The following is a 27623-nucleotide window of genomic DNA, read 5'->3' as shown; positions in this document are numbered from 1 at the left end:
CTTGAAAAGTCCCAAGACTAAGACCTCATCAGATACAATATCTAGGGAAGACTAGCTCTCTGCTTTAAGGTTACTGCCTTCTAATTGTGTCCTTGTGTAATAAAAGAGGTGGACAAACTCACACAGGCCCCTTCCACAAGGGCACTAAGCTCATGCTAGTAACCTTGTTACTGTTCTCTTTTGCCTCTTACTAGTAAGGCAAGGGGGACTAAAATTCAACATGTAAATATTTAAAAAAAAAAAAAAGGCAAGTTACTGGTATATCTCAACACAGGCTTAACTTATCTTTCCATGATAAGTACAAGCATAGAGCTCTTGGGTCCAGAGCTACTTCCAGCACTCAGATGACAGACAGGGTTTACAGTCCCAGGTTCTACTTGAATTCTGGTGAAACTGTTCATGTAGTCTGTGCCTTGGGGTCTGTTCTGCACCTCTTTATGCAGGATCAGGATGCCTGCATTGTCATGGCTCTGACCTGAACAAACTGGCTTACATGTTCATTGGAGTTCTGTTCTTCGGCATCTCCAGAGACAGCTTCACAATGTTGTTTCATACTCTTCATCTCAGGTGTGCAGAGGAATTAAGGTAGACTGTATGAGTTAGAATCTCAGTTCTACCCCTTGAAAACTCAGTCCCTGGGTTAGACATTGTACCTTAGTGAGTACCCTCTCCCAAATAGTTGAGACAGGAACTATATCAGTAAGCGCTTCATGCTAGACTGTGAGAAATGAGCTTATCCATGGAGTGCTTGCCTGAGTGCTTATACAAAGCAAATACGGGAATTTAGGAATGATCCACTCCAGTAAGTCAGTAAGGCCACTGAAAAGACACCAGTGACCTGAAAAACAAGTATCCCAGAACGATAGACCGAGTAGTAACAATATATGCTTGAGACTGTACATATTTGTTTAAAGGTCACTTTGTACTCTGTGGCAACATGCTCATCTACAAGAAGAGGAATTGTCCTTGTGGGTCTGAATACCATATTGATTATTCAGCAAGGCTTTCTTCTAAAAACTTCAAATTATGAGCACTTAGCTATTATTTAAGCCCTCAGAAACCTTCCTGTAACTGCTGCGGTCAGATCCTACATAAAATGCATAAATCTCTACATGCAATTATCCCAGGAACTCAGATTGCCAGGTGTACTTGATCTAAGTATAGACCCCACCCACAAATTGGTAGGTGCCCCATTCTGTACCCCACGGGCAATCCCAGAGATGTGATACAAAGTAACAGAACCCAGGCTCTAAAGCTGAAGAGACTGGAATCTGTAATGACTTTCTGAACAAGAACAGTAATTTAATTGCTTTCAGGCCCAGTTTACTGAACTTTGAAATGCATAAAGCTTCTAGCTTGGTTTCTAGAACAGAAGTACTTAATAAACAATAGCCAACTTCTCTTTGCTTTTATATTTTTTATTTTATTTATTTATTTATTTGTTTGTTTTTTTGGTTTTTCGAGACAGGGTTTTTCTGTAGCTTTGGAGCCTGTCCTGGAACTAGCTCTTGTAGACCAAGATGGCCTCGAACTCACAGAGATCCGCCTGCCTCTGCCTCTCGAGTGCTGGGATTAAAGCCGCGCCACCACCACCCGGCTTCTCTTTGCTTTTATAAACACTCATCTCTCTGCCCACCTCCTTACCTCTCCATGCTGATGTCCAGTTGGCCACTCAAGTTTATTAGGACTTACAACCAAGTCCTGGCTTTCTCTTTGACCTCTGACACACCCCAGTATGACCAACGCCACAGCACTGGCTCAGACACCTTGGACCATCTTCGACCTTATTTTCTGGCTCCCTGAAATTTACCGATGATTCCAGAATATGCCCCAAATGTACCCTAAAGTGTAAACTTCTAACTTTTCATAAGCTATACCTGGTAGAAGCTCACATCATAAATCAGTATAGAGACCAGAAGTCTCCTAAATGTTTTTCTTGCTTCCTTCTATTCACCTAAGGACAACAAGGATGTTCCATTACAAATAGAATGCAGATTAAGTCACATCTCTGCCAGTGTGCTGACAGATCCCCAAAGTACTAAAAGCAAAGGCAACATCTCATTGTTCTACAAAGGTCCCATGGTGTGACATTGCAAAGCCTCTAGCCCTTTCCTGGGCTCATTCATTCATTTTGCGGTCTGCCCTGTTCCTTATCTACTCATAGCAGTTTGTGCCTGATGTTCCTTGTGCTCAGGACAGCAGCCTACTCTTCTCACACACACTTACTTGCTCACTAACTCTGCCTACTTCTTCAGGTATTTGCTTAAACATCAGCTTTTCTGTGAGAACCCTCATTACCACTCTGCCTGCATATTAATCATCCAATCACATTGGAATCACTTCCCCTTTTCTCTTTAGTGCCTATAGCACTAACCACCATTTAATACACAACATGTTTGACTTATTTATTGCCTAACTTTGCACCTATGGTCCTTAAACTCTCACAACATTCGCAACTGTCAAAAGTCTATTTGACAACTAGAAGAATGTATTATTGAATGCGAAGCTCAAGATTTTATTCATCATCTGTTTGCTACTTAGTTTTGCATTACAAATATTTGACATATATAACTTAAAGAAGTAAAGATTTACACTGGTTTATTCTCAAAGGCTTTGGTTTGTGATCATTTAGTCCTCTTTCTGTTACGCTAGGGTAAGGCAGAAAACCATGGTACAGAGGGCAGAGCAAGGCAGAACGCATTTCATGATGGCCAGAAGTAGGCAGCTAGGAAGGAGAATGGGAAGGGGTGAATATTTCAAACCCTGCTCCCAATAACTCCAGCACCTCCCCAAACAGTACTACAGCTGAGGAGGACTTCAAGACATATGCCTGTGGGAGACAATATAGACTTAGGAAAATGTCATTTCTGTTGCTAAGCATTAATAGCTCCTGAAACCCTTCAATGGCCAGCACAGGTCTGGGTAAAGTGCAGCCTGCGTATCAGGAAGGACCTGATGCTGAGGAGAATCCGATGCCAAGGGATATGGAGCATATCCCAAAGGCAGAAGCCGAAGAGAGACTTGAGTCTATAGTTGATTTTCCACGGAATAAAGTTAAATAGAGGGAGATTCTATAGTATCAGCAACATTGATGGGCATTAAGAGTCACTAGTACCTGGAGTTCTTCAGAAGACAAGGATGAACAAGGCCACTCAAAATTTTAACAGTGAATGAAATCAACACCATTGCCTTAATGAGATGGAAATTCTCCACTTTGAACCAGAACATTCTATATTCTTAGGTGTGCCCTATGAAGATTTCTTCTTCACACTTAGAACCTTCCTTTGTTCTAGCTTAGAAGACAAAAGATATATTAAAAACATTGATATATGAAGAGAAGAGGATCTTATCAATTTTATTTTTAACCTCTTTATTTCCTCAGAAGAAAATGGGATGGGGTTGTGGGGAAAATCTCACATTTTATACTCCTAGCAATTGATAGGCATAGATGTAGTACAATCTGGCCTATCTGTGAACTCTCTGAAGGCAGGCGCCTTGTTTTGGGTTGCTTAGGATAGTGGTTCTCAACCTGTGGCCAAGGCCCCTCTAAGTCATACGACCCTTTCACAGGGTCATATACCAGATATCCCGCATGTCTGATGCTTGTGATTCATAACAGTAGTAAAACTACAGTTGTGAAGTAGCGAAGAAAATAATTTTATATTGGGAGTCACTATAACATGAAGGACTGTACTAAAGGGTTATAGAAGCACTCTTTTAGGGAACAGTTGGATCTAATTACTCCTTTATACAACAGAGGGCCAAGTAATACTGGAAATAAACTAATAAAAGAATAAATAAACACAGCCCACTAACTCAGCTAGATTCAAGGGTATTCCTCAGTCCCTGTCTCTGTCCTGAGCTTGACTAAGTACTCTGTGTTCAGGCCCAGTACTCTCCAGTTCTAAGATCTCCATCTATTACTGTGAGGTACAGAGTCCCACTACCTTTCTTCCCTTTTAGCATTCTTGGTTTCAGTGCTTTGAGTAAGCAACACAGTACCTGGAACACAGTAATTGTGAGCCCTCAGCTATAGCTTGGCCGTTGGAGGACTCCTGCTCCACTGTATCTGCTGAGTTTCACTTCTCTAAAGGAAACTCAGAGCTCCTGATGTGGGTGCATTATGTTGTTGAGAGGATGATAAGGAAGTTAGCACAGCAGGGGTTTGTCAGTGAGGCAAGTGAAAGAGAGGCACAAAAAGTAAGACTGAAGACCAGGCCTGAGGCAGTCTCCAAGGAGTACTCCAATGGATCCCACTTTTAATCGGTTAATTTTTGCCCTGCAATCTTGTCTACTTCCCCTCTCCATGCGGATGACTATATGATTTTAATCGGTTAATTTAGGACAAGTACAACCCAGCAATGGCATTTGGTCATAGGCAACATGAGTCTCTTCATTTCAGGCTGTCCTCAGAGATAGCTGATGCCTGGCTCTCTATATAGACAGAGACAAACATGTAGAAGCCCTAAGTTTTCCAAAAGAGGAGTGGTGGGCTAGTGCAGCCCACAAGCATCCCCCTATCCAATAGTGCAGCACAGCTATCATCTCTGCAAGACTCGCTAGCCGACTTCTTTTCTTTCCAACAGGATAGAAGACAACTCTCATTGTCCCTTTATTATTCACTATTTTATTTCTAGAGTTGGGCACACTGCTTGGCACCCAGTAAAGATGCAATAATGCCTTCAGAATAAAGTACCATTAAACACAGAACATTAGCATAAAAGCACAGATCAAATCCCACACAATTAAAAAGAAACTGTCCCCAGATGAGCTCAATGTGGCTTTGAAAGAAGGAACAAACAAAAATGACTGGAATTTGAAAAGAATAGCAGGCAGGAGCCAAGGTGCATTCCTTTTCTGATTTTGCTCTTGAGTAAAACCCTGTACCCATACAAGCTTATTTGGGAAGTAGAAGGAAAAGACACACTTGTTTTCTGCTTTCCTAGTTCTGTCAAATGATCTCTTCCTATGGGCTGTCCTATTGACCCATATAAATATATTTTCATCTTGATAAATATATCTTGGAGAACCCAGGGGTCACTATGTCATCTGAATGTTTTGCCAAGTACTTAGTTCAAATAACAGAGAACTACGAAGCCCCAGAAAGAGTAGGCAATAAACAGAGTAGAGAAGGAATTTACTCTCTGTCATGAGAAGAAGGAGAAACCAATAGGAATACCCCATAATTAATGAGAATACTGTGATTGAAAGTTATTTCACCCTCCAAACAGCCAAGAGAAGAGGCAGAGAGATGTTAAACAAAGTGTAACTCAAAAAAGAAATATAACAAAGAAGTAAAGTATATCAGCCTCACTACCAAGCTTCTCTCCCACTGAATTTGGCCATGGTGTAAAAGAACGTTAAAAACTAGATAACAGTAAGGAAGACCCTTGGGCAGATGCTATTAGAATAGTGCTAATGTGATATTTCTCTCATGTGTGCAAACTCAGATACACATATCAGGCTCATGACTCGACTTTAGACCATCTGATATTCTCTGAAGTAATAATGACAGCTCAAACATTTAAGAAAAGGGTCTGGGAAAATGGCAAAGTGGGTAAGAGCACATGTTCTCTACAGAAGAGGACTTAAATTTGAATCCTCAGCACCCACTTAAAAACTAGGCATAAGCCGGGCGGTGGTGGCGCACGCCTTTAATCCCAGCACTTGGGAGGCAGAGGCAGGCGGATCTCTGTGAGTTCAAGACCAGCCTGGTCTACAAGAGCTAGTTCCAGGAAAGGCTCCAAAACCACAGAGAAACCCTGTCTCGAAAAACCAAAAAAAAAAAAAGAAAAAAAAATTCAGGGGTAGAGACAGATGCTGAAAACTCACTGGTCAGATATCCTAACAGAAAAGCACGTTTCATATTTAAAAAGGACCCTTCCTCATGGTAATAAAGTGGAAAATGATAGAAAACACCTGATGTCCTACTGTGAACTCCCCATGTGCAAGTACAGGTGTGTCTATCTGAACACTCATGTGTATGTACCTCACACATTTATGAAAGCAATAAGAAAATAACCTGGCCAGAAGAGAAATGCTACAAATCCAGCCTTGCATACACTCTTAAAATAATAGTCCACAGTACTAGAGACAGCAAAAGCTGTTCTATAACATTTCAAACACCACAAAATTAATAGCCTTTACTATAGCCTCCCAGGTTTTCTCAGCAAAAAGGCATTATTTATTTATTTATTTGGAGAGAGAGAGAGAGAAATGAGGAAAAAGAAGGAAATAAAGAAACAAAGAGGAAGAATATTAAATGCATATATCAGAATCGGAATGGGAGGATCAAGTGGGAAGGGAAAAGGGGATGAGGGAGAGAATATAGAAAGACACAGTAAAAAAATATTCAAAGGTCATTTCAAGGTTAGAATGGAAATCCAAAACAAAAAAAGCTTCCTGAAATACCTGAAGCCAAGGAATGGGGAAGATAGAGCTACAACTGGCCATATTTTCTCACCAAATGAAGCATCCAGCACCAGAAATGGGTTAAATCTAACTGTGCTGTTGGCAAAAGGGGCCCCATGGGAACCCCCAGACAACCCAGACTGTGGTCAAGACTATAGGTATTCTTCTCAAACTGACACCTAGAACCCACTGAACTCACTGAACATGGACATGGAGAAACAGAGCAAGTGTCACACAGAACCTTCACCCCAATGGGCTAGTGTCTTTGGTGCAGGAAGGCACACTACCCAATGACAAATGTAAATACCTATCCACTTTCAAACCCTTTCATCCTAGTGTCCTGCCTTCAAATGCTAGTGACTTGAAAGAACAAATCTTGTGGGAATAAATCTAATCTGTATCTTATTTGACTTGGGTTCACTCCACGAGATGGAATCCATATCGGATGCTGTTTTGGTGACCAAGAACCTAACATTAGATAAGCACAGCGACTGAGAGTAAAATCAAATATTATTGTTATACCAAAAGAACAAAATAACAAAATGAGTCCTGAAGACATTTTGCTATACTCACAGATCAGTGAGCTCAGCTATCATCAAAGAAACTTCCTCCTGCAGCAGATGGGGAAAAAATAGAGACCTTGGAACACTCAGTCCTAAATAGAATATCACTATCAAATCCTTCCCCTTAGGGCTCAGAGAATTCTGTGGAAGAGGTGGGGGAAAGAATGTAAGAGCCAAAGAAGAGGGAAAGAGGAAAGCAAGAAAAAAAAGAAGGTTCTCTAAATCAACTGGATGAACTTGCATATGAACTCAGAGATTGAAGCAGCATGTAAACAGACCGCAGTGTCTGCAACGGAGTCTTCAAGCTGAAAGGTGAAGTGGACACCTGCCCCATCCCAGGCCTAACCCAGTCTCCATCCCCAGTTGATAACCACTTGAAAATCAAAATTTTGTTTTATCTAAAGGAGTCTCACTGGGGAAGCAAACTACATTTAAAGGTAGGCGATATGCCAAGTACTAGATGGCCAACAGAAAACAAACTCAAAGGATGTTTCTTTTCTTATAATGCTGCATCAAAACTGTTATTTTTGCTTGTTTTTATATTTTTATTTTTAATTTTATTTATCATCCCTTCTAGCTTTTTGTTTTTATAGAATTCCTGAGTGTATGATCAATTGGGTCTCTGCATTTTTTGAGCCTTTTCTTTCTGCATGTTTGTATTGTCCTACTCAAATGTCTTAGTTTTTGTTTGATCTTACTGTATTAGATTTTATTATATTGTTATCTCTTTGAAGCCTATTTGCTTTCTAATAGAGATGGAAAAGGGGGGTAAATCTGGATGAAACATGGGAAGGAATTGGTAGGAGTAGACATAAAGGAAAGTGTAATATGAATATATTATATAAGAAAAAATTAAAAATTAACAATATTTTTTCAATAAAAGGAAAAAATTTAAAAACACACTTACAAAAAGGTATATCAACATTTGATCACGTGCATAAAAATATCCCTAGCTAATTATTTGTTGACTACGAAATCTCCTAAACTGTGATTTTCAATGAAAATGCATCCAATCTCTTCAATCCCCGAATAAATGCAAAATTCAGTGTTACTTTAAGTAGTTTGAAATTAGAGTAGAGTTGACTTTTATGTGTGTGATTTCTTATTGATGCTATTGTTAAGCTCATATCCAGGCTATGGCTCAGTGGTAGCATGCTTCCCTGCTACATATAAGGCCCGAAATTCAATCCCCAGGACCACATTAAAAACAAACAAACAAACACTGCCTCAGAAGATAGCTCCACGAGTTAAACTGCTAGATTTGCAAGTCTGGCCACCTGAATTCAAACCCTGCCATTAAGAGAGGAAGGAGAGAACTGACTCTCAAAATTTGTATTGACCTCCAGATGGCATATGCAACTGTGGACGTGTACACACACACACACACACACACACACACACACACACACAAAATAATAAAATATCTTTAAAAACATCAGCATGGTTGTCTTGTTTAACTCCTACCTTTGAACTTATGGAACACGGCCCATAGCTCTGCAATGTCAGTTGCAAAGGTAATGTCAGTGTCTAGGACAATGACTCTCTCCAGGTTGGCAGGTAGAGTCTTGGTCAGAACCAGCTTCATCAGGCCATAAATCCCAGAGTAATGTTTGTTGGGGATCCAGGACACTTCAGACTGGACAGGACAAAATAGAGGGAAAAAGAGAGAGGGAGGGGGAGAGAGAGAAGAAAAGAGAGAGAAAGAATTGGTAAAATAAGAAAAAGAAAAAAAAATCACCACATGAATTCTTTGCTTAAACATTATAAACCATGCAGAGACAGAAATAAAATCCAAATTTACAAACTTGTTAAATAAATAAATGACTTTTCTTTAAAGATTTGTCTATTTCATTTTGCCACATCGTTTATCTGGTAATGTATTTGACTCAAGACAGGGATAAAATAATAGCTGTAAAGTACTTTTTAAATTTAAATTCTATGCTGAGATTTTGAAAATAGACTTTTTAATTGTTAGAGATATTACATGGTTCCATTGAAGAAAAATATGCAGAAACAAAACAAAAACAGAAAACCAACCACCCCCCAAAAATAGCACCTCATTGTTCATAGGTAGAATTATCTTCTTAATTCATTAAACTTATGTGCCATTAGAGATTGTTGCATTTTTAATGCCTATACTTATGTCTACTTTAAAGTTATAATGGGTTCAGTTGGTACCTGGGCCTCCTCTTCATTCTCATTGAAATAAGGACCCAGTCAGAATCTGTATAATGCTGGTCATTTGATAGTAAGGGAGGGTAGAATTAGATGAAAAACCTCAAGAATGCAGGGCTCATATGACAGGAACAACCACTGTCCCCAAAGTAAGTGGTGTCAGCTATACGCACACACTTTCATGATACTTGCTATAAAAAACGCTGAGGTCCATTCAGTGGGGGGAAAAATCCTTATTTATGTGAAAACCATTTTGGGAAGACTGGCATGGGGCATGTATGTGGAGGAATTCCATGGAACTCAAGGCCCACATTTTAATTTAACAGATTAACATACACTTTCAAATGATCCACCTCAGAATTCCAAACAACACCCACCTCTTTTATCCTAGTAACTGCCTTTACAAGACACTTTAAGGAAATAAGTAGGAGTTGGGTGTGCGTGACTCTCACCTATATTCATAGAACCTATGAGGCAAAGGCCTGAGGACTGGTGACAGATCAAAGCTAGTCTGAGCTACAAAGTGAGAGCCCAATCTTACTGCTGCTCTATTCACAATAGCTGAGGAACTGAAACAACCTAAATGCCTTTCAGCTGACATTGAAAATGTGGTAAAAATAAAGAAAATAAAATTACAAAATTTGAAGGAAAATGTATGGAACTAGGAAAATATATACTAAGCAAGTAACCCAAACTAAGAAAAAAAAATACCGCAAGGTTTTTGACATCTGAGGTTCCTAGTTGCAGGACTTCAGAGGTGACTATATAACCTGAAGCAACTACAGAAACCAGGTTAAGTAAAAAGGGCCAAGTGTGTGGAAAGCAAGAGAGGGGAGTACCAAGGCATAGCCATAGTGTTGAGCGAGAAAAGAAATTAAAACCTGGTCAGAGTAAAACATAATAATTTAAAGATCATAGGGGCAAAATGCAAAGTTAGGATAGATGAATGGAGGGCAATAAAGGAGTAGAGTAACCATCCAACCCCCAACCCACTCTACAGCAGGCATGATGTAAACCTATAGTTAGAACCTGCTGAAGGAGGAGCTGGGAAGATGTCAGGAGGACCTGAATTTGGATCCTAATAACCCACAGAGAAGGCATACCTCTGTAATTCCAGTGCTGAAAAGAAGGAAGCACAGAGATAAATGGATCAGTAGACCTCACTGACCAGTTAGTCTAACTGAATTGGTGAGTTCCCAGTTCAAATAGAACATTCTTCAAAAAGTAAGGTGGAGAACAAATGAGGAAGACACCTCACATCAACTTCTGGCTTCCAAATGCATGCACATACATGCACACCACCACACAGCCAAACCAAGAATCTGCCTAAGAAAGGTTCTAGTTCTTTTTCTGAATTTGGATGTGAGTCTGGGTCATCATAACCTACCCCACCCTTCTCTGCGAGTTAGCTTCCCTGGTAGCCATCACCTTAAGATTTAAGACCTCAGCAAGCAATTCCTTCCAAAGTGCTTTATAAAACTCTTCCTCACATAAGGCCTGGCCTTTGGAACTCAGCTCCATTTCTTTCTTCCCCAGAGATTCTGCCTGGACTGAAGCCTGGAAATCACAACTTCATGCCGCAGAGCTGTGCTATTTAATCAGACCTTTGATTAACTTATCCATCTATTTTGATAACCATCAAAGCAGCAGAGCTTGGTGAACACTGAGAGCCACAGTGTTGGGTTAAGCCATCTAATTAGATTGCCCTGACTCTGAGTTTTATTTTTAACACAGATGTGAGACACTTGGATGCACTGCAAAACAATGAAACTACAGGAATAAATTAATCTCCACAGGGGCTCAGTCCTGAATGCCACCCCAAGTCCCCAACTTAATTCATAATCAATTAAGTTCAAATCTTCAATTAATTGTAAAAAAGGCATGTGAATGAGTTTGAATTTACAAAAAGGATAGAAAATGAAGGAACATTAGAGGTAAAGAATGTAAAGAATGGGAAGGAAATACATGTATTATCATCAGCTCATCCCAGGATCTGCATGACTTCTACTGCTCACCTCATGCTCCCTTTCTTTGTACTTCTCCTCCCTTGAAAGCCACTGTCACATAAGGAGGCACCTCCTCTCTGCCTCAAGCTAGACTGGAACTCCTGAAGTGAGCTATCTCATTCACTCATGCAGAACACAGTAATGCACTACTTTTAATTTTCCATGCCTGTGTTGAAGGAGCTGTAGGCCACGTTCCTGCCACCTGGCTCCTGGCCGCCAGCTAGCTTATGCCCCAAAATAATTACACGGAAACTGTACTCTTTTAAATACTGCTTGGCCCATTAGCTCTAGCCTCTTACTGGCTAGCTCTCACATCTAGATTAACCCATTTCTAATATTCTGTGTACCACCACAAGGTGGTAGCTTACCGGTAAGATCCTAACCTGCATCTGCCTTGGAGAGGAGAATCATGGCGACTGCCTGACTCGGCTTCTTCCTCCCAGCATTCTATTTTGTTTACTCTGCCTACCTAATTTTCTGTCCTATTAAAGGGCTAAGGCAGTTTCTTTATTTAACCAATGAAATCAACACAAAACAGAAGACTCCCACATCATTTCCCCTTTTTATGTTTAAATAAAAAAGAGAAGGCTTTAACTTTAACATAGTAAAATTACATATAACAAAACAGTTATCAAGCATGAATTACAGTTACAGTATTTATATCTATTTTTTCTTTTATCATAACTAAGGAAAACTATAATTATCTATCCATTCTTCAACTCCATCAAAGACTCCAGAAGGATATAATATTACCTAAGTAAACAAGAAATAAGAAACTTCAAACTCTAGAAATGACAGAGACATCTCACTGCCTGAACAGTCACCCACAGTTCTTTTGTACTGTTGGGGCATCCATCTTCAGACTTCAGGCTCATAGTATTCAGCAGACATTTTCATCAAGCAGAAAATTCCAAAGACAGTTCAGTCACTTTCTGCTGTGTCCTGCAGAATGTCTCGCAGACTCTTTCATTGAGTCAGGAACCCCAAAAAACCATCTCATCTTTAGGCAAGTTCAGTAGTCCTCTCTCTGTGGGTTCTCTGTGTCCAGTTTATGCAACAGTCCAGGCAAGTGCAGTTTCTTGTCCAAATGACTATCAAACTCCATAAGGAGCCTCTTCGATGCCCATCTTCCTCTTGAAGTAGATTGGTGCTGCCAGGAGCAGACGTGTCTCATTGTCATGAAAAATTCTAAGTTTTTAAAATATTTTAAATGCCATATTCTGTAGCCTTAGAAATATATCTATGCATATCTAGAATATCTAACTAACATGACTACAAGCTTGACTATTATTGATGATTATCCATCAACAACCTATATTTCCTAATTATACATTACATTTTTAAAATGCACTACACAATCACAATACCTTTATCAGAATCAGAAATATGTATACATATAACAAAATTAACCTTAAACTTGTATCAATAAACCAAGATTCATACCAATGCAAATTATTCAAATCTATATTATATCCCCCTTTAAATGTAAAAGAACATTTATAAACAATATTTGGGAATATGGATGTAGTTATCTCTCTCCAAACTGCTTCCTGCTGAATGGGGGAGCTGCTAATCAGATTTTTCATGGTGTAACCTGCGTGCCAGGTTCATCTCAGTTGGCAGTTAAGCAAAGTAATTTTTTGAGGGTGTTCATAGCAACCTTTCGGGAGGGCGTGGTCTATCATACCATATTGGGATAGAAGCAATCCACAGGGTCTCATCCTCTGTGAAAACAAAAGAAGACCCTCTCCAAAGCATCATATCCTTAGACCCAAATTCTGAAGTCATAATACCCTTATATCCATTTTGGTTCCATTTGGCAGCCTATATAATGAAATGTCTCTCTGTACTTAGCTCCTTCACAGTCAAAAATTTTAAAGGAAACACAATGTATATAATCCAGACTCTCTCTCAAGCCTACGTACACTCATCCAACATTGTGATCCATTTAGTGGTCTGAATCTGTCCCATTGTGAATCTGTAATTTTTTTTTACTATCCAGGAGCAGTTCTTAAAATGCTAAGCATTTCTTAAAAACTTAAGTTGCACCATGTAGGGTAATACGTACCACCTGTTTACTACCCAGTCTAAACCTTAACTGTGCTGTTATTATGGTAATTACGATAGTTTCCACCTGAGGTCAGCACAGTTCAGCACAGCGGAGCAGAGCCTGAGCCACTTGTGACTGAATCAGTTACCTCTGAGCTGCAGAGCGGCGGCTGCTCTGAATGTCAGCTCCACCTCTTCCAATATCAAAATGGAGGATGTACCATTTTCTACTAGCTCTGGGGCCGCCAGGTAGGAGCCACACTCAGCAGTTTAACTCTGAGACTGAGTGTGCGGCACAGAAACTCTTTTCATCCAAGTTACAGCCAAATCTGACAAGCAGAGCATTGCGCAGCCTGAAAACAGGTCTCTGTATGGCGGCAGGAATCCGCCATGCTCTTCTGCCTGCCTAAGCCTGATTCTGCAGTCCGCCCAGGTGCAGGTGGGGAGCGCTGAGCCATCAGCACGGTCTCAGAGCACTCTCTTTCCAATCCCAAGCGGGAACACAAACATCCAGTCCCATAAAAGCCATTGAAATGCTTTAAAGCCAGAGTTTGTACTGGCAGCACAGTCCCAGGAAGCCGCGTTTTAAAATCACGCAGCTTTTTACCTGCTGAGGCTGAGTCAGGAAAATTTCTCTGTAGCACATTCTAGCAAACAACAAAAAGCTGTGGTAAACTCTTTTTTCTGTGTTTAAAATTAAGCTTTCTCAGGTTTTACGTGGAGTTAGTTACCATGTCTGGGCGCCACCCTGTTGAAGGAGCTGCGGGCCACGTTCCTGCTGCCCGGCTCCTGGCCGCCAGCTAGCTTATGCCCCAAAATAATTACACAGAAACTGTATTCTTTTAAATAACTCTAGCCTCTTACTGGCTAGCTCTCACATCTAGATTAACCCATTTCTAATATTCTGTGTACCACCACAAGGTGGTAGCTCACCGGTAAGATCCTAACCTGTGTCTGCCTTGGAGAGGGGAATCATGGCGACTGCCTGACTTAGCTTCTTTCTCCCAGCATTCTGTTCTGTTTACTCCACCTACCTAATTTTCTGTCCTATTAAAGGGCTAAGGAAGTTTCTTTACTTAACCAATGAAATCAACACAAAACAGAAGACTCCCACGTCATGCCTGTCTCTTGCATTTGACTGAAACTCCTTGAGGCTTGGGAAATGTACTTTTCATTCTGGTAGTAATCCACATTGTCAATGCTCAAGATAAATTGACGAATGTACAAAACCTTAGTTTTGCTTGTGTCTGGGATTGAACCCTACCTTCAACACCCTGTTTCACTTTAAGCAGAGATGTCAATAACTGGAAAATACAAGTCCTCTAGGGTAGAGTGCCAAATACAATGGCACTACTAGGTGGAGGAGATTATGTGTAAGGGTCACCCATTTGACTTTTCTGGGCGGTGTCTTCAGACATTCCCAAAGGTTGGTTTTCCTCCTACCCAGCAACAAGCTCCAATATAACAAAGGCCATTAAGTCATGGAGTCCATGGCAAAAAGAGCATTCTGGATAACCACTCGTCCCAAAACATCCAACAGAAACAGAGCACCCCTTGGAGTTATCCCCACAGCAGCTCATATGCCAAAGGGTCCACATAATTAAAAATATAGTAAAGATGAAATTAGCCTCATTGTAAGGGACAGGATAGTAGGCCTGTGGTGACTGTTAACAATTCTAAGCAGCATGGCTGAGGCTTAAATTAGCAATAATGCAATTGCACCCAAGATTACAATATGCTGTACATGCATAAGGGAGTAGAAATGACCAAAGCTTACAAGTTCCTTCTCAAGTGGGGGATGGAGGATACTGGCAGTTTAAAACTCAACTTGCTAAAGCTCTGACATTATATTATTCATTGGGAACTAAATGAGAGTTTTCACAAAGCTCTATAGGTGACTCTTGAGAATACTGAACATTCAGTAACCCTGTAAAAGCTACCTAGAAAATTTGACCAGTGCAATGATGTGAGCATGGGGACAGTGCTGACTGATCTCCAAAAGACACTAATTCCAACCTAAGAAATGCAGGGGAGTGGTGTGCGAGACATGATGCCAAGGTTCTGAACTTTGCTAGACAGTACAGAGGCAGGTGAGGAGGCTGGTTTGGTCAGGAAAAGGTGCCCACTTTTCATCTGGAAATGATGAATCTCAGTAGTCCATACAATACTGCAGTAATGACTATAGGAAAAAATGTATTATCATTCACTGAGAGTCAGGCATTAGAGGAGAGCTTGTTAATTTATTAAACCCCTCCTAGAAGCCTTTCATCTGGTTGAAATTAACCACAGTACACAAAGTCAGAATTAAGATCTTTCTTATTCCTTGTCTCTGCAATCCTCCTACATTTCTGGGTTCCTATAAGGTCAGACTAATTCTCTTTTCAACATATCAACATGCCCGGTGTTTCTATAATAGTTGTGAAAATCAAATCAGATCCTTCTACTTAAAAGCCAAGTACTTCATATACAGAACCATTCTCCCAAGCCAGGAAGACATTCATTTTCACAATTACATTAATTTATTTAGTGTGTGTATATATGTATCTATACAATAGTATACATGTGGAAATGAGAGGATACTTGTGGGAATCTTTTCTCTCATTCTACAATGTCGATCTCAGGGATCAAACTAAAGCCATTAGGATTATGTGGCAAATGCTTTAACCTGCTGAGACTTTAGTTGGCCCAGGAAACCTCTCTATTTTGCTTTTTACTATTTCTTTATTTTTTTAAGGGCAATTAGGTACCAAGGCTGTAAAGTTAATCATTGCTGGTTTTTAAATCTCTCTGGTTCTTAATTTTCTCATCTATAATATAAAATTACTTCCTTATTCATAGCGAATAACTATTTATTTATAGTCTGTAAGCTTTTTGCACCACACTGACCTCCAAAAAAGAATTAAAAATGGGGTAAATTTACACAATGGAGTATTACTCACTTATTAGGAAAAAAAAATGACATCATGAAATTTTCAGGCAAGTAGATGAAACTAGAAACAAACAAACAAACAAAAAATCCCAAGCAAGGCAACCCAGTCCCCAAAGAGACAAACATGATATGTAGTCACATATAACTGACTATTAGCTGTTGAGTAACAGATAACCATAACCATGATACAATCCACAGAACCAGAGAGGTGAGATAAAGAGGAGGGGTGTGTGGGGTGGACACATGGATATCTCTGGGAAGGAGAAATATAGATTTTGTAGATGGTTTGAGAGTGGTGGGGATGGGAACAGGAGGGAAAACAGTACAGTGAGAGACACTGGAATAGGTGGATATTTCAGAGAGAATGTGAAAAGCCAGTGTAGCAGACACTTTCTGACCTATGAGGGTGAGCCTAGTGTAGACTCCTGGTACTGGCCATCTTCTGTAGCCAGGCTGTCTCCAGTGGTGGGACTGGGACACCAACCTGACCAAAAAGAAACTTATACTCATAACCTGTCCTGTCTGCAGGATGCACTGAGACAATGGGTGGTTCAGAGCTTGTGGGAGTGGCTAATCAATGACTGGCCTAACTTGAAGCCTAAGCCACTAGACAGAACAGATGCTCTACACTCCCTGATGGCCAACTCAAGAAAATAGATGGTTGAGAGACCTAGGGTAGTACCAAACATAACTGACAAAAAGAAAAAGAAAAAGAAAAAAGAGAAAGAAAAGAAAAAGAAAAAAAAGTCAATGAAATGATTCCTAACAATATTCTGTTATACTCATAGATCAGTGCCTAGCTGAATCACCACCAGAGTGGCTTCCTCCAGTGCCTGATGGGAGCAGATATAGACACCTACAGCCAAATATCAGCCAGAGCACGGAAACATGCCCCCCAACCAGCAGAGGAGTGGGAGGAAGGATTGTAGAAGACAGAAGCGTCAAGGACACCAAGAAAACACAACCTATAGAATCAACTAGTAAGGCTCATAGGGGCTCACAGCAGAGACTGAAGTAACCACAGAGCCTGTGTGGGTCTGTACTAGGCCCTCTGAATACATGCTGTTGTTGTTTAGCTTGGGGTTTTTATTGGACAGTGGGGGTGGGGGTGTCTCTGACTCTTTTGCCTGCTCATGGGACCCTTTTCCTCCTGTTGGGTTACCTTGTCCAGCCTTGACAGGACTCATTGAGAAGAAAGGAGCCCCAAACAGGAGGCATTGAATAGAGGGACAGAATGTCTGCTCTAACAGCAGACTCAGGAAGGTGTCTGGTCTTCTGTTCTAACCTAACAAACTGCTAATATTCTGTATTTACCCTTCACATTGGTTTCAATTAACATAAGATGGTAGCTCAGAAATTAAATGTTTATACAGGAAGAGGGCCTAAGTTGCTAAAACCAGCCTCAGAGAGAAAAATTCTCATTTGGACATCCTCCTGGAGTCAAAAGCAAAGCCTCCAAAGAGGCTCCTTTTTAATTCAGGCAGTTAGACAGTAATGCAAATCAAGCACTTTGCATTCCTCCCAAGCCCAGACACCAGGTAAGAAAGCTGAATTGCTCCGCGAACACAACAGTGCTGCTGTTAATCATAAACTTCTAGTTACACTTAAGAAATGTTGTTAGTGCATGAAAACTTCTTAGAATTCTGCTGCAGTGATTGATTTAAAGTCCCATTGTTAATTAATCCTCCCGATGTCTGCCAGGGAACTTCAAAGAGACACCCCATCTGAGACATAAGACATCACAGATCCACTGGATTTGTGATTCTACAAAATGCATGTTTGATACTATATTGCCGCCTATGAAATTGCTAACTTGTTTGTATGCCTGTATAAACTGAAAGCTTTGTGGAGAATGGCCCTTTTCTTCTTCTTCACCCAAGGAATAAAGAAACTTGCAGGAGGAACATGCTTGAGTCAGTCAGATTATTCTATTCCTCCAGATCCCTTTCCCCAGCCAGTTTTCCTTTGCTGTAGAAGTCCTGCTGTGAGCCCTGGGAGAGAGCTGAGGCTGGTACTCAGTAGCTCCACATTTTTTAGGGTGAGAAGATCTTTCTAGAGATTAGTAAAAGACTGTGTTGAGACAAGCTTGGGAGTTGCTTCCACATCTCTGTGATTTGAAATTTAGAAATCCTGTTAAGTAGCCAAAGTTTTGGTGAGGTTCTTAAAAACCAACATCAACTGCAAAGTTGAATTGAATTGAATGTTCCACCATCAGACTGTTTGAAAGAAACTTTGCAGAACCTCAAAGCTGGTCTTTATAGGTAATAAAGCATCATGGGAAACTTATTTAATGTGTGATCGAAGCCTAACATCAGATTTTCTGGATTCCACTTAAAAAGTCATAGAAACCTACTAACTCGGAAACCACCTCCTGTGAATACAAGTCAGCCTGGATGGAGTGAGGCCCAGTAAGCATAGAGGAACAGGATCCCAGACATACCTATAAGGGGGAGACCCCCTCCTTTCTGCGTGGAGTCCCTTCCTTTCATCACAGTGTCAGAAGCATCTTATGTTTAGATCTGGGGAGTTTGAGGGGGACTGGACACTGGGGCATTCATTGACTGCTTGCACACTCTTCAGCACTTCACATTCTAAAATGCAGCTCAGCTCAGCACCTGGAGTTCTGATTTGTGAATTGGACTGTTACAGCCATTTAATTTCTTAAAATATTGCTGCCTTCTCAACTAGTAGAGAAGTTTTCTCATTGCACTGAGAAAAAAAATTCCATTAGCTCCTGCATCATGTTAACCTAATTTTTTTTAGAAGTATCCATTTATATGTGTATACTTAAAACAGGGCTGTGTACAGGGTGAGCACTCTGCAAATAGTTTCAAAGTGAAACAATGCAACTACAAGCGTAATATCCTTTGTTTATGGCTAGAGTTCACTTATGAGTGAGTACATACCATATTCATCTTTTTGGGTCTGGGTTATCTCACTCAGGATAGTGTTTTCTATTTCCATCCATTTGCATGCAAAATTCAAAATGTCATTATTTTTTACTACTGAGTAGTATTCTAATGTATATATAAGAAAGTGTGGAATATATATAATATAACTTTCTTTATCCATTCTTCCATTGAGGGGTATCTAGGTTGTTTCCAGGTTCTGGCTATTACAAATAATGCTGCTATGAACATAGTTGAACAAATGCTTTTGTAGTATGATTGGGCCTCTCTTGGGTTTATTCCCAAGAGTGGTATTGCTGGAACCAGAGGTAGACTGATTCCCAATTTCCTGAGAAACTGCCACACTGATTTCCAAAGTGGTTGCACAAGTTTGCATTCCCACCAGCAATGGATGAGTGTTCCCATTACTCCACATCCTCTCCAGCACAGGCTATCATTGGTGTTTTTGATTTTAGCCATTCTGACAGGTGTAATATGGTATCTCAAAGTCTGGCGATGGATGGAGATAGAGACAGAGACCCTCATCAAAGCAACGGACTGAGCCCCCAAGGTCCAGTTGAAGAGCAGAAGGAGGGAGAAGATGAGCAAGGAAGTCTGGACTACAAGGGGTTGATCCACCCACTGAGACAGTGTGTCTGTTCTAACAGGAGCTCATCAAATCCAGGTGGACCGGGACTGAATGAACATGTGATCAAACTGGACCCTCTGAATGTGGTTGACAATGGGGGCCACTGATAAAGGCACTGGGACTTCTTTCTACTGCATTTACTGGCTTTTTGGGACCCTAGTCTATTTGGATGCAAAGCTTCCTAGGCCTAGATGTAGGGGAGAGGGGCTTGGACTTCCCACAGGGCAGGGTTCCCTACCCTCTCTTAAGGAGGGAGGGGGAGAGAAGAGGGGGAGTGAGAGAGCAGAAGGGGAGTGGGAGGAGGAGAGGAAGTGTAAATTTTTGAATGGAAAAAAATTAAATTAAAAATTTAAAAAAAATGCAACTACACAAACAGTGCTGGCTAAAATGACAAGGACTCAGTTCAGTTGGCAGAGTAGCTGCCTAGCATGTAGGAAGCTCTAGACTTGATGTTTAAACAGAAAAAGGAGAAATGATGTAGGTGGGTCTTTGGTCTATGTGTTAATTTCATTGGTTAATAAAGAAACTGCTTTGGCTTTTGATAGGGCAGAAAATTAGGTGGGTGGAGTAGACAGAACAGAATGCTGGGTGGAAGAAAGTGAGGTCAGACATGATGAAGTTCCAGCTCAAGATGGACGTATGATGGAGGTGGGTCTTGTATTTATCTGTTGCTTTCATTGGTTAATTAATAAAGAAAACTGCTTGGTCCTGATAGGACAGAAATTTAGGTAGACAGAGTAGACAGAACAGAATGCTGGAGAAAGAAGCCGAGTCAGGCAGTCGCCATGATTCTCCCACTCCAGACAGATGCAGGTTAAGATCTTTCCTGGCAAGCCAGCTCGTGGTGCTACACAGAATATTAGAAATGGGTTAGATCAATATGTAAGAATTAGCTAATAAGAGGCTAGACTAATGGGCCAAGCAGTGTTTAAGTGAATGAATACAGTTTCCATGTAATTATTTCAGGTAAAGCTAGCCAGATGGCGGGAAGCAGCCCCGCCGCTCTTACAACACATGTAGGCTAGAATCTTCCCAGTAAGCCACACCTCATGGTGCTACACATATTAATAGAAATGGGTTAATCAAGATGTGAGAGTTAGCCAGTAAGAGGATGAAACTAATGGGCCAGGCAGTGTTTAAAAGAATACAGTTTTTGTGTAATTATTTCAGGTGTAAGCTAGCCAGGCGGCCAGGAGCCAGACAGCAGGAACACAGCCCACCACCACTCTTTCTACACAGCACCATACCTATACCAGAAGCATTCCTGCAATCCCAGTATTGGAGAATTGGAGACAGAAAACCGAAAATTTGAGGAAATCCTCAGTTATACAATGAGCTTGAGGCCAACACGGGCTACAAGAGATCTTGCCTCAAAAACAAAATAATGTCCAAAGAAATAAATCCACCATTTACTGAGTAACTTTCCTACCATGAGTTATGAATCGTCAAACTAGATACACTCATGTTTTCAACTAATGACTTGTTTTCATCAAGTGACTTTTAAGTCTGAGGTTCTGGGATTCTACTTTAAGAGAAAACTGATAGTTTCAGGAGACCTACAAGTATTTTGTAAGGCCTTTAACACTGGGAATGTCGTCTTGCCTGGAGTGATATATAACTTCTAAGAGATGGTTCTAGTTCTAAGACAGTCACACAGACTTTGACTAGTCTACAGCAGAGCTAAGTTTAATCATGAGTATGTATAAGCCTGCGAGGAAAGACCAGACATGTGATCAGGTGATAAGAGTGTAGCCAACAAAGAAAACATACAGATCAAATTGCCTGCCCAATTGTGAACTTTATCTTGTACTCATATTTAATTTTCTGAGAGATAGTTACCTACTGAACAAATAGGTTGTGTATTAATATGTGTGTGATTATGGTACACATGCATACACACACTTTTAAAATTATATTTAACTCTTAAAATGAACGAAGACAATTAACCTGTATTAAATGTAATGAGAAAGTGATGGAGGTGGGTCTTGTATTAATCTGTTGTTTTCATTGGTTAATTAATAAAGAAACTGCCTAGGCCCATTTGATAGGCCAACCCTTAGGTGGATGGAGTAAACAGAACAGAATGCTGGGAGAAAGAAGCCAAGTCAGTGAGTCGCCATGATTCTCCCACTCCAGACAGACGCAGGTTAAGATCTTTCCTGGTAAGCCAGCTCATGGTGCTACACAGAATATTAGAAATGGGTTAGATCAATATGTATGAGCTAGCCAATAAGAGGCTGGAACTAATGGGCTAGGCAGTGTTCAAAAGAATACAGTTTCCGTGTAATTATTCCGGGTAAAGCCATGCCGGTGGCAGGGTGCCTGGGACGCAGCCCCACCGCTCATATTACAACAAGAAAGGAATATAAGGCCTGTCTTTCTGTTACTATCAATGTACCCTATCACACACATTCTTAACAAGAGCACACTATGTTTTGTATGGAGGTAGAAAAAAGATCAGTCGTTCCCATGGTTTGATATTAAAATCTTATGGCAGAAAGCAGTGATTGAATTAATGGGAAAACTAACTCTTTATGAGAGGATAAATCAAGTCAAAAAGAAGCTGAGGGCTGATGTGTGTTAGATGACACACCAGCCTTAGCCTCAGACAGGAAGAGGAGGGGAAGTAAACACATCAAAGTCACAGCACAAGACTACACATTGAGGCTTGCCATTCTGGATTTAATCACCAAGTAGGTTCATAAGAAAGCACCTTTCTCTGTCCTGAGCTTCATCAGAGGAGGCTGGCTAGGACTCTCTCTGGACTCCTCCTTTGTTGTCCCTCAGCTCACTTCACAAGAATCCTATCTAAAGGGCAGTCAGGTAGGTGAATTCCAGACACGTGAGAAGATTAAGGGATAAGAACCCAAAGAGCAACTTGGATAATTTATGGTTGTTTTAATATTGTTTTCTTCCTAAAGACATGGAAAACAAACTTCTCTCATATGGTAAAAAGATTGGACAGGCTGAATTTCTTCTGGCTAACTGTGGAAATGATCCTCTTCACTGGTCACTCATGGAAAGAAGATATCTTCACTTTGCTTATGTAAGACACCCAACTAACATTTACCAAAAAAACTTATTATAATTTCAATTAGTTTACAATTTCATTGAAATTTTGCTCCAGGCTACTGTTATGATATTGACACTCACCCTCCTTAAAAGGTCCTTACCATTTATATGATGGTTGTCAAAGAAACTAGAAATTGAGGATAGCTAGCTGCCTAGGTGGAGAATTTACCATCCATGAGAGTGCAGACAGGTAAATAATAACATCCTTAGAGAACACAATAATAAAACATAGCTAGGGGTATAGCTAGGGGCTGGAGCACTTAGCTAAAACATAAGTTCTCAATCCCATACCTAGCACAATAAAAGGGGGAAAAAGAATAGACATAATACATAGAATAAAATAATTCCATTCATTGTTCCTTCACTTAGCTCGTATATTTGATCAAATACAAATAATGAAATTGAATTCCTAATGACCTAGTTCTTTGGGCCAGGAGATGGCCTTATGGATAAAGGTGCTTGCTGCCAAGGCTGAAGACCTAAATTCATTCTCTACACTTACATAATTAAAAGGAGAGAACCAATTCAATTCCCAGTTTGTCCTCTGACTTCCATATCTGTACCATGACAAGGGTGTACCTGTCCACACAGACACTGGCAGACAAATAAATAAATAAAGATGTAAAAAGAGTTCACTTACTGCCTGCCTGCCTGCCTGCCTGCCTGCCTGCCTGCCTGCCTGCCTGCCTGCCTGCCTGCCTGCCTGCCTGCCTGCCTGCCTATCTATCTATCTATCTATCTATCTATCTATCTATCTATCTATCTATCTATTCATTGTGCTGCCCAATCTTGTATGACAAGGAAGATTAGTAAAGGTAGAGTATTCCTAGATTTCAGGAAACCAACTAACAACAAGAAGGTATTTATGTGAACAGTAAGCTCACATTTGTATAATGCCATGTACGCTATGCTATTATGAAGCAATTTACACATATTATCTTCCCTTCTACCTGATAATCCTGAAGCATATGCCAAGGAAATTACAGAATTATAAAGAATTATTGGAGCTGGGTTGGAAAAGTCATGTGTGTAATACTGTGAAGCTCTTAATTCTTGAGGAAACTGATTCAAATAACATGTTCAAAAGAGCACTGAGAAGTAAACGCAATAAATAAGTTATTAGTACAATTCCAATTCTTGGGATGGAGCATGAGATTGGAGATGGAAAGTCAAATCAGTAAATGTGAAACTCAACAGAGCTTGTATTTTGGCATAAATGAACACTGTTCTCAAGGTAATAGCAAATATTACTAATAGTCACTATTTTTTTCTAAATACAGTCATGTCTTCAAAATATAGGATTATAAAGCAGCTAGTAAAATTCTATTAAGGAAACTATAAAAACCAAAGCATCAAGAAAGCAACCAAATCCAAATTATAAATGGTTCTAAAGTCTGTTCTTCACTACCTAGCCAGTATGCCAAGGTGACCTTTGCTACGTAGACTTACCCAGTTTATGCATTTGAACAGTGTCACTGATGGCCTGGAGCACATGGGAAATGAAGTTTGAAGATTCTTCTGTAGGTAAGGTTGAAAATTAGTTAGAACCAAAACCCAGCACTAGCCAGCTCTGCCCTGGAACCATGTGAGCCAAAGAAAAAAACTGAATTTGAGTATCTAGAAGTGGTGTCTGGTATTGTAACTTCAAGCCGGGCTGTGGTGGCGCACGCCTTTAATCCCAGCACTCAGGAGGCAGAGGCAGGTGGATCTCTGTGAGTTCAAGGCCAGCCTGGTCTACAAAGGGGGTTCCAGGACAGGCTCCAACGCTACAGAGAAACCCTGTCTCAAAAAACAAAAAACAAAAAACAAACAAACAAAAAAAAAAAAAACAAAAAACAAAAAACAGAGGGAAGAGCAAATTAGCAAATTAGAGGCAGCTCCCAGAAGCACCTTGAGGTGCACTGTTTTGAGCTATTAAAACTTACTAAGTGATTCTTCTTCTATTCAACCATGCTTGAAGGTCATAACTGGGTAAACGAATAGACAGATCAGTCCTAACTTCCAACTTGGGAAAGAAAGAACAAATTAATGATGTAGCTTTATAAACTGTAGATGGTTGGGCTTTGCTGCTGTTTTATTTTCTCACAAATATTGTCAAGTTGCTATATAGTTTGTATTTTTAAATTCTCTGGAATATTCAAGCAATCTTTATGTGGAAGCACATGGAATAATGAAATGAGAGTTTCAAACTCTGACTTCAGAGTTTGAAAACATATTTCTGGAGCAGTGACTCTCAGTTACTACATCTGAGATAAACAAAGTCACCAGTTTGTTCCATGAGATCTACAACTAGGATGCTATGTAGGGAAGTATTGAGCAGAGTGCCAAAAACAGTGTGTACACACGTACACACGTACACACACACACACACACACACACACACACACACACACAGTCATTGATAATTAATTCTGCATCAAGAACGGCTATTTCAGTAGGTGACAAGTGGAATAAAAGGCCTGATTACAATGAACAAGCACAGAATGTATGTCACTTGCAGTATCTGTTAGCTACTGTGATTTCCTGTCCTTGGTTATAATGGCTGGTTTTTAAGGGTAGGGCTTATGTATTATGCATATGTAATGTAAATGCAATGAGTACCCTCTGGAACACATTAAGTAATAACACTGTATTAATAATAATAGGGGATGAAAAAGGGGAGTTTCGGCAGGGCTATTATGCCTGAGAATAAGATGTTAATCATTGCTTGCTATTTTCTCTTCAAACACATTATTTATCCAGTAGTGAACAGATTTAAAATCCACTGGGGTTCTTGAATTCAACTTTGGTGAGTGGTTAAATCCAATGAAAATATCTCAAATGAGTTTTTAGCCAAGGAAGTACTGCAGATTTAACAGGTCAGATTGTGAAGGTGTCCATCTTTAAAAATAATAAATACTCATAACACATGTGTCATAATTGGGGTTGGCAAATTCTTCTTAAAATAATTGTGAGGAAAGGGCAAGCAAGGTGTTCACATCTCCCTCTGTCATGGAGGACAATGTGTTTTAAAACACTATAGAACCAATTTGCACAGCCAGTAAGTGGCAGAATAAAACTCTTCTGATCTTCCATAAAATCACTGTTATAAAGGTGGAGAACTTTTCTGATAACACTGTCCCTGAAAACTCTGGGGGAAATGAGGGAAACAGAATAAATTGGCTTTGAGGCACTGCCTTTTGTTTTTCATCAAAGAAGTACATTTTGACACCCAGGCAGGTCTTCCAGAATCAAACTGGTGACATGGAATAAGGGCTAAAAAGCCTGGAGTGTTTCCCAAGTCTCCTATCTAAAGCTGTCTTTGGGAACTCTTGGCTTACTTCCCACACTTCAATTAGAAAACAAAGGGAATCTGGCCCTGGGGTAGCCAGCTGGGCTAAAGGGCATGAACAGAAATCATTCTGGAGTACAGTGGGGATGCACCCAATTGCAAGCAACACTGTGTTTCATGTAACTGGGTTTATCAAAGGACATAATCTGCTTTCTGCTTTCTGCTTTCTGAGTTCAGTGTTTTGAGTTTGTCATTCCGTCTGCTCTGAAGTCACAGTAGTGAGCATTTGGTGGGCAACAGGGTCACCTCAATGTTTTATGATTCCAATTTGGGAATGACTAGGTACTGTTGGCAAAACATAGAAATGTTCTCCGTTGTCACAATTTGTGTGTGTGTGTGTGTGATTGTGTGCACGCACAAGCGCACATACATAGATGGTTGTCACAGGGATATTCCGATTTCTGTCTTCCTAGTGCTGGGATTATAAGTATGTGACACCAGACCTGGTTTACTGCATGCATTATTCATCCCAGTAACCCAAGTCAGGCTCTCAAGACAAGCATTTCATTGACTACCCTTCCCCAAGTCTCCCTCACCTGTTCCTCTGGGGCACTGTATCTCTGTTCATTAGGTATACACCATTACTTCAGGGGTAACAAAATACATAACACATGAGCATTTTACTCTACATTGGGTAGTATGTTACTCACACTTATACTACTAAACACCTCTGAGTGGAAATGTAAACAAACATTAACTATTGTCTTCCTAAGAAAACTTTTTCTGTCTCAGTTTCCCCTACTTTTCTACCAGTGTGCCCACCTGCTTGTACTAGAACTCACAGTGAGGGAGTGAGATCTGATCCCGCTCTTACATCCCATATCTGTTTTCTGCTTATTGGGTTCATACCCTGTCACGGCAGCTGTTAGCCTATCACCTATCAGGTGTCTCCTGACAAGAGAGACATCTCCAGAGGGAGCTTCTAACTGAGGTGGTTCAGTACCTTCTCTTAAGGAACCATTTAGAACAAAACAGTAAGTTTAGAGAACGTGAAGAAAATCAGTTCTTTCACTCTTGGCTTATCCACTAAGACCCACCCCTTCACTGGATGCCTAGAGCTGACCATCTCACAGCAGTCATTATCTACCAATAGCTCTCAAGGAGGAGTGGCCCTTGTGATTTCCTCCCTTGTCCCTAACTGGAATATTGGCTGGCTTGATCATGTGCAGGTCTTAACCAAGCAATCACTGCTGTGTGAGTTCATATACAATGACCATGTCATGTCTAGAAGACACTTTTGCAGGACTCCTTTCCAACCTTTGGCTTTTTTTCCTTCCATGCTCTTTTTTGCAAGATTCTCAGATGGTGTGCTATAGGTGTCACACTGCAGTAAGATTGAGCTCTCAGCCATCATGTACTCTCTATACTGTGACCAGTAGTGAAGTTCTCTGCTGAATACTGTCCATTGAGAAAATGGACCAGCTTTCTTGATAAGGACTGAGAGGATGCAAACATTCTTTTAGGCAAATACAATTTTACTTTCACAAATCAGCACAGACTTTACAGGGAAGAATGAGGTCCCTTTCCAGCACTTCATGGTTATGAAGCCT

At 40.4% G+C, this 27623-nt stretch overlaps 1 protein-coding gene across 1 annotated transcript in view; it reads right to left on the bottom strand.

The window, feature by feature from the left end:
* The window catches only part of Large1 (LARGE xylosyl- and glucuronyltransferase 1), a 524802-nt gene that overhangs the window by 199374 nt on the left and 297805 nt on the right, over positions 1-27623 (bottom strand). Inside the window, exon 6 of the mRNA XM_057753624.1 lies at positions 8439-8610. Coding sequence (XP_057609607.1) covers positions 8439-8610 — 172 coding nt within the window. The remainder of the gene's footprint in view (positions 1-8438; positions 8611-27623) is intronic.

Source organism: Chionomys nivalis, chromosome 21, assembly GCF_950005125.1.
Source record: "Chionomys nivalis chromosome 21, mChiNiv1.1, whole genome shotgun sequence".
NCBI classification, from domain to species: domain Eukaryota; kingdom Metazoa; phylum Chordata; class Mammalia; order Rodentia; family Cricetidae; genus Chionomys; species Chionomys nivalis.
The sequence above is the reverse complement of the archived record's forward strand: the minus strand, read 5'-3'. Positions and strand labels throughout refer to the sequence as shown.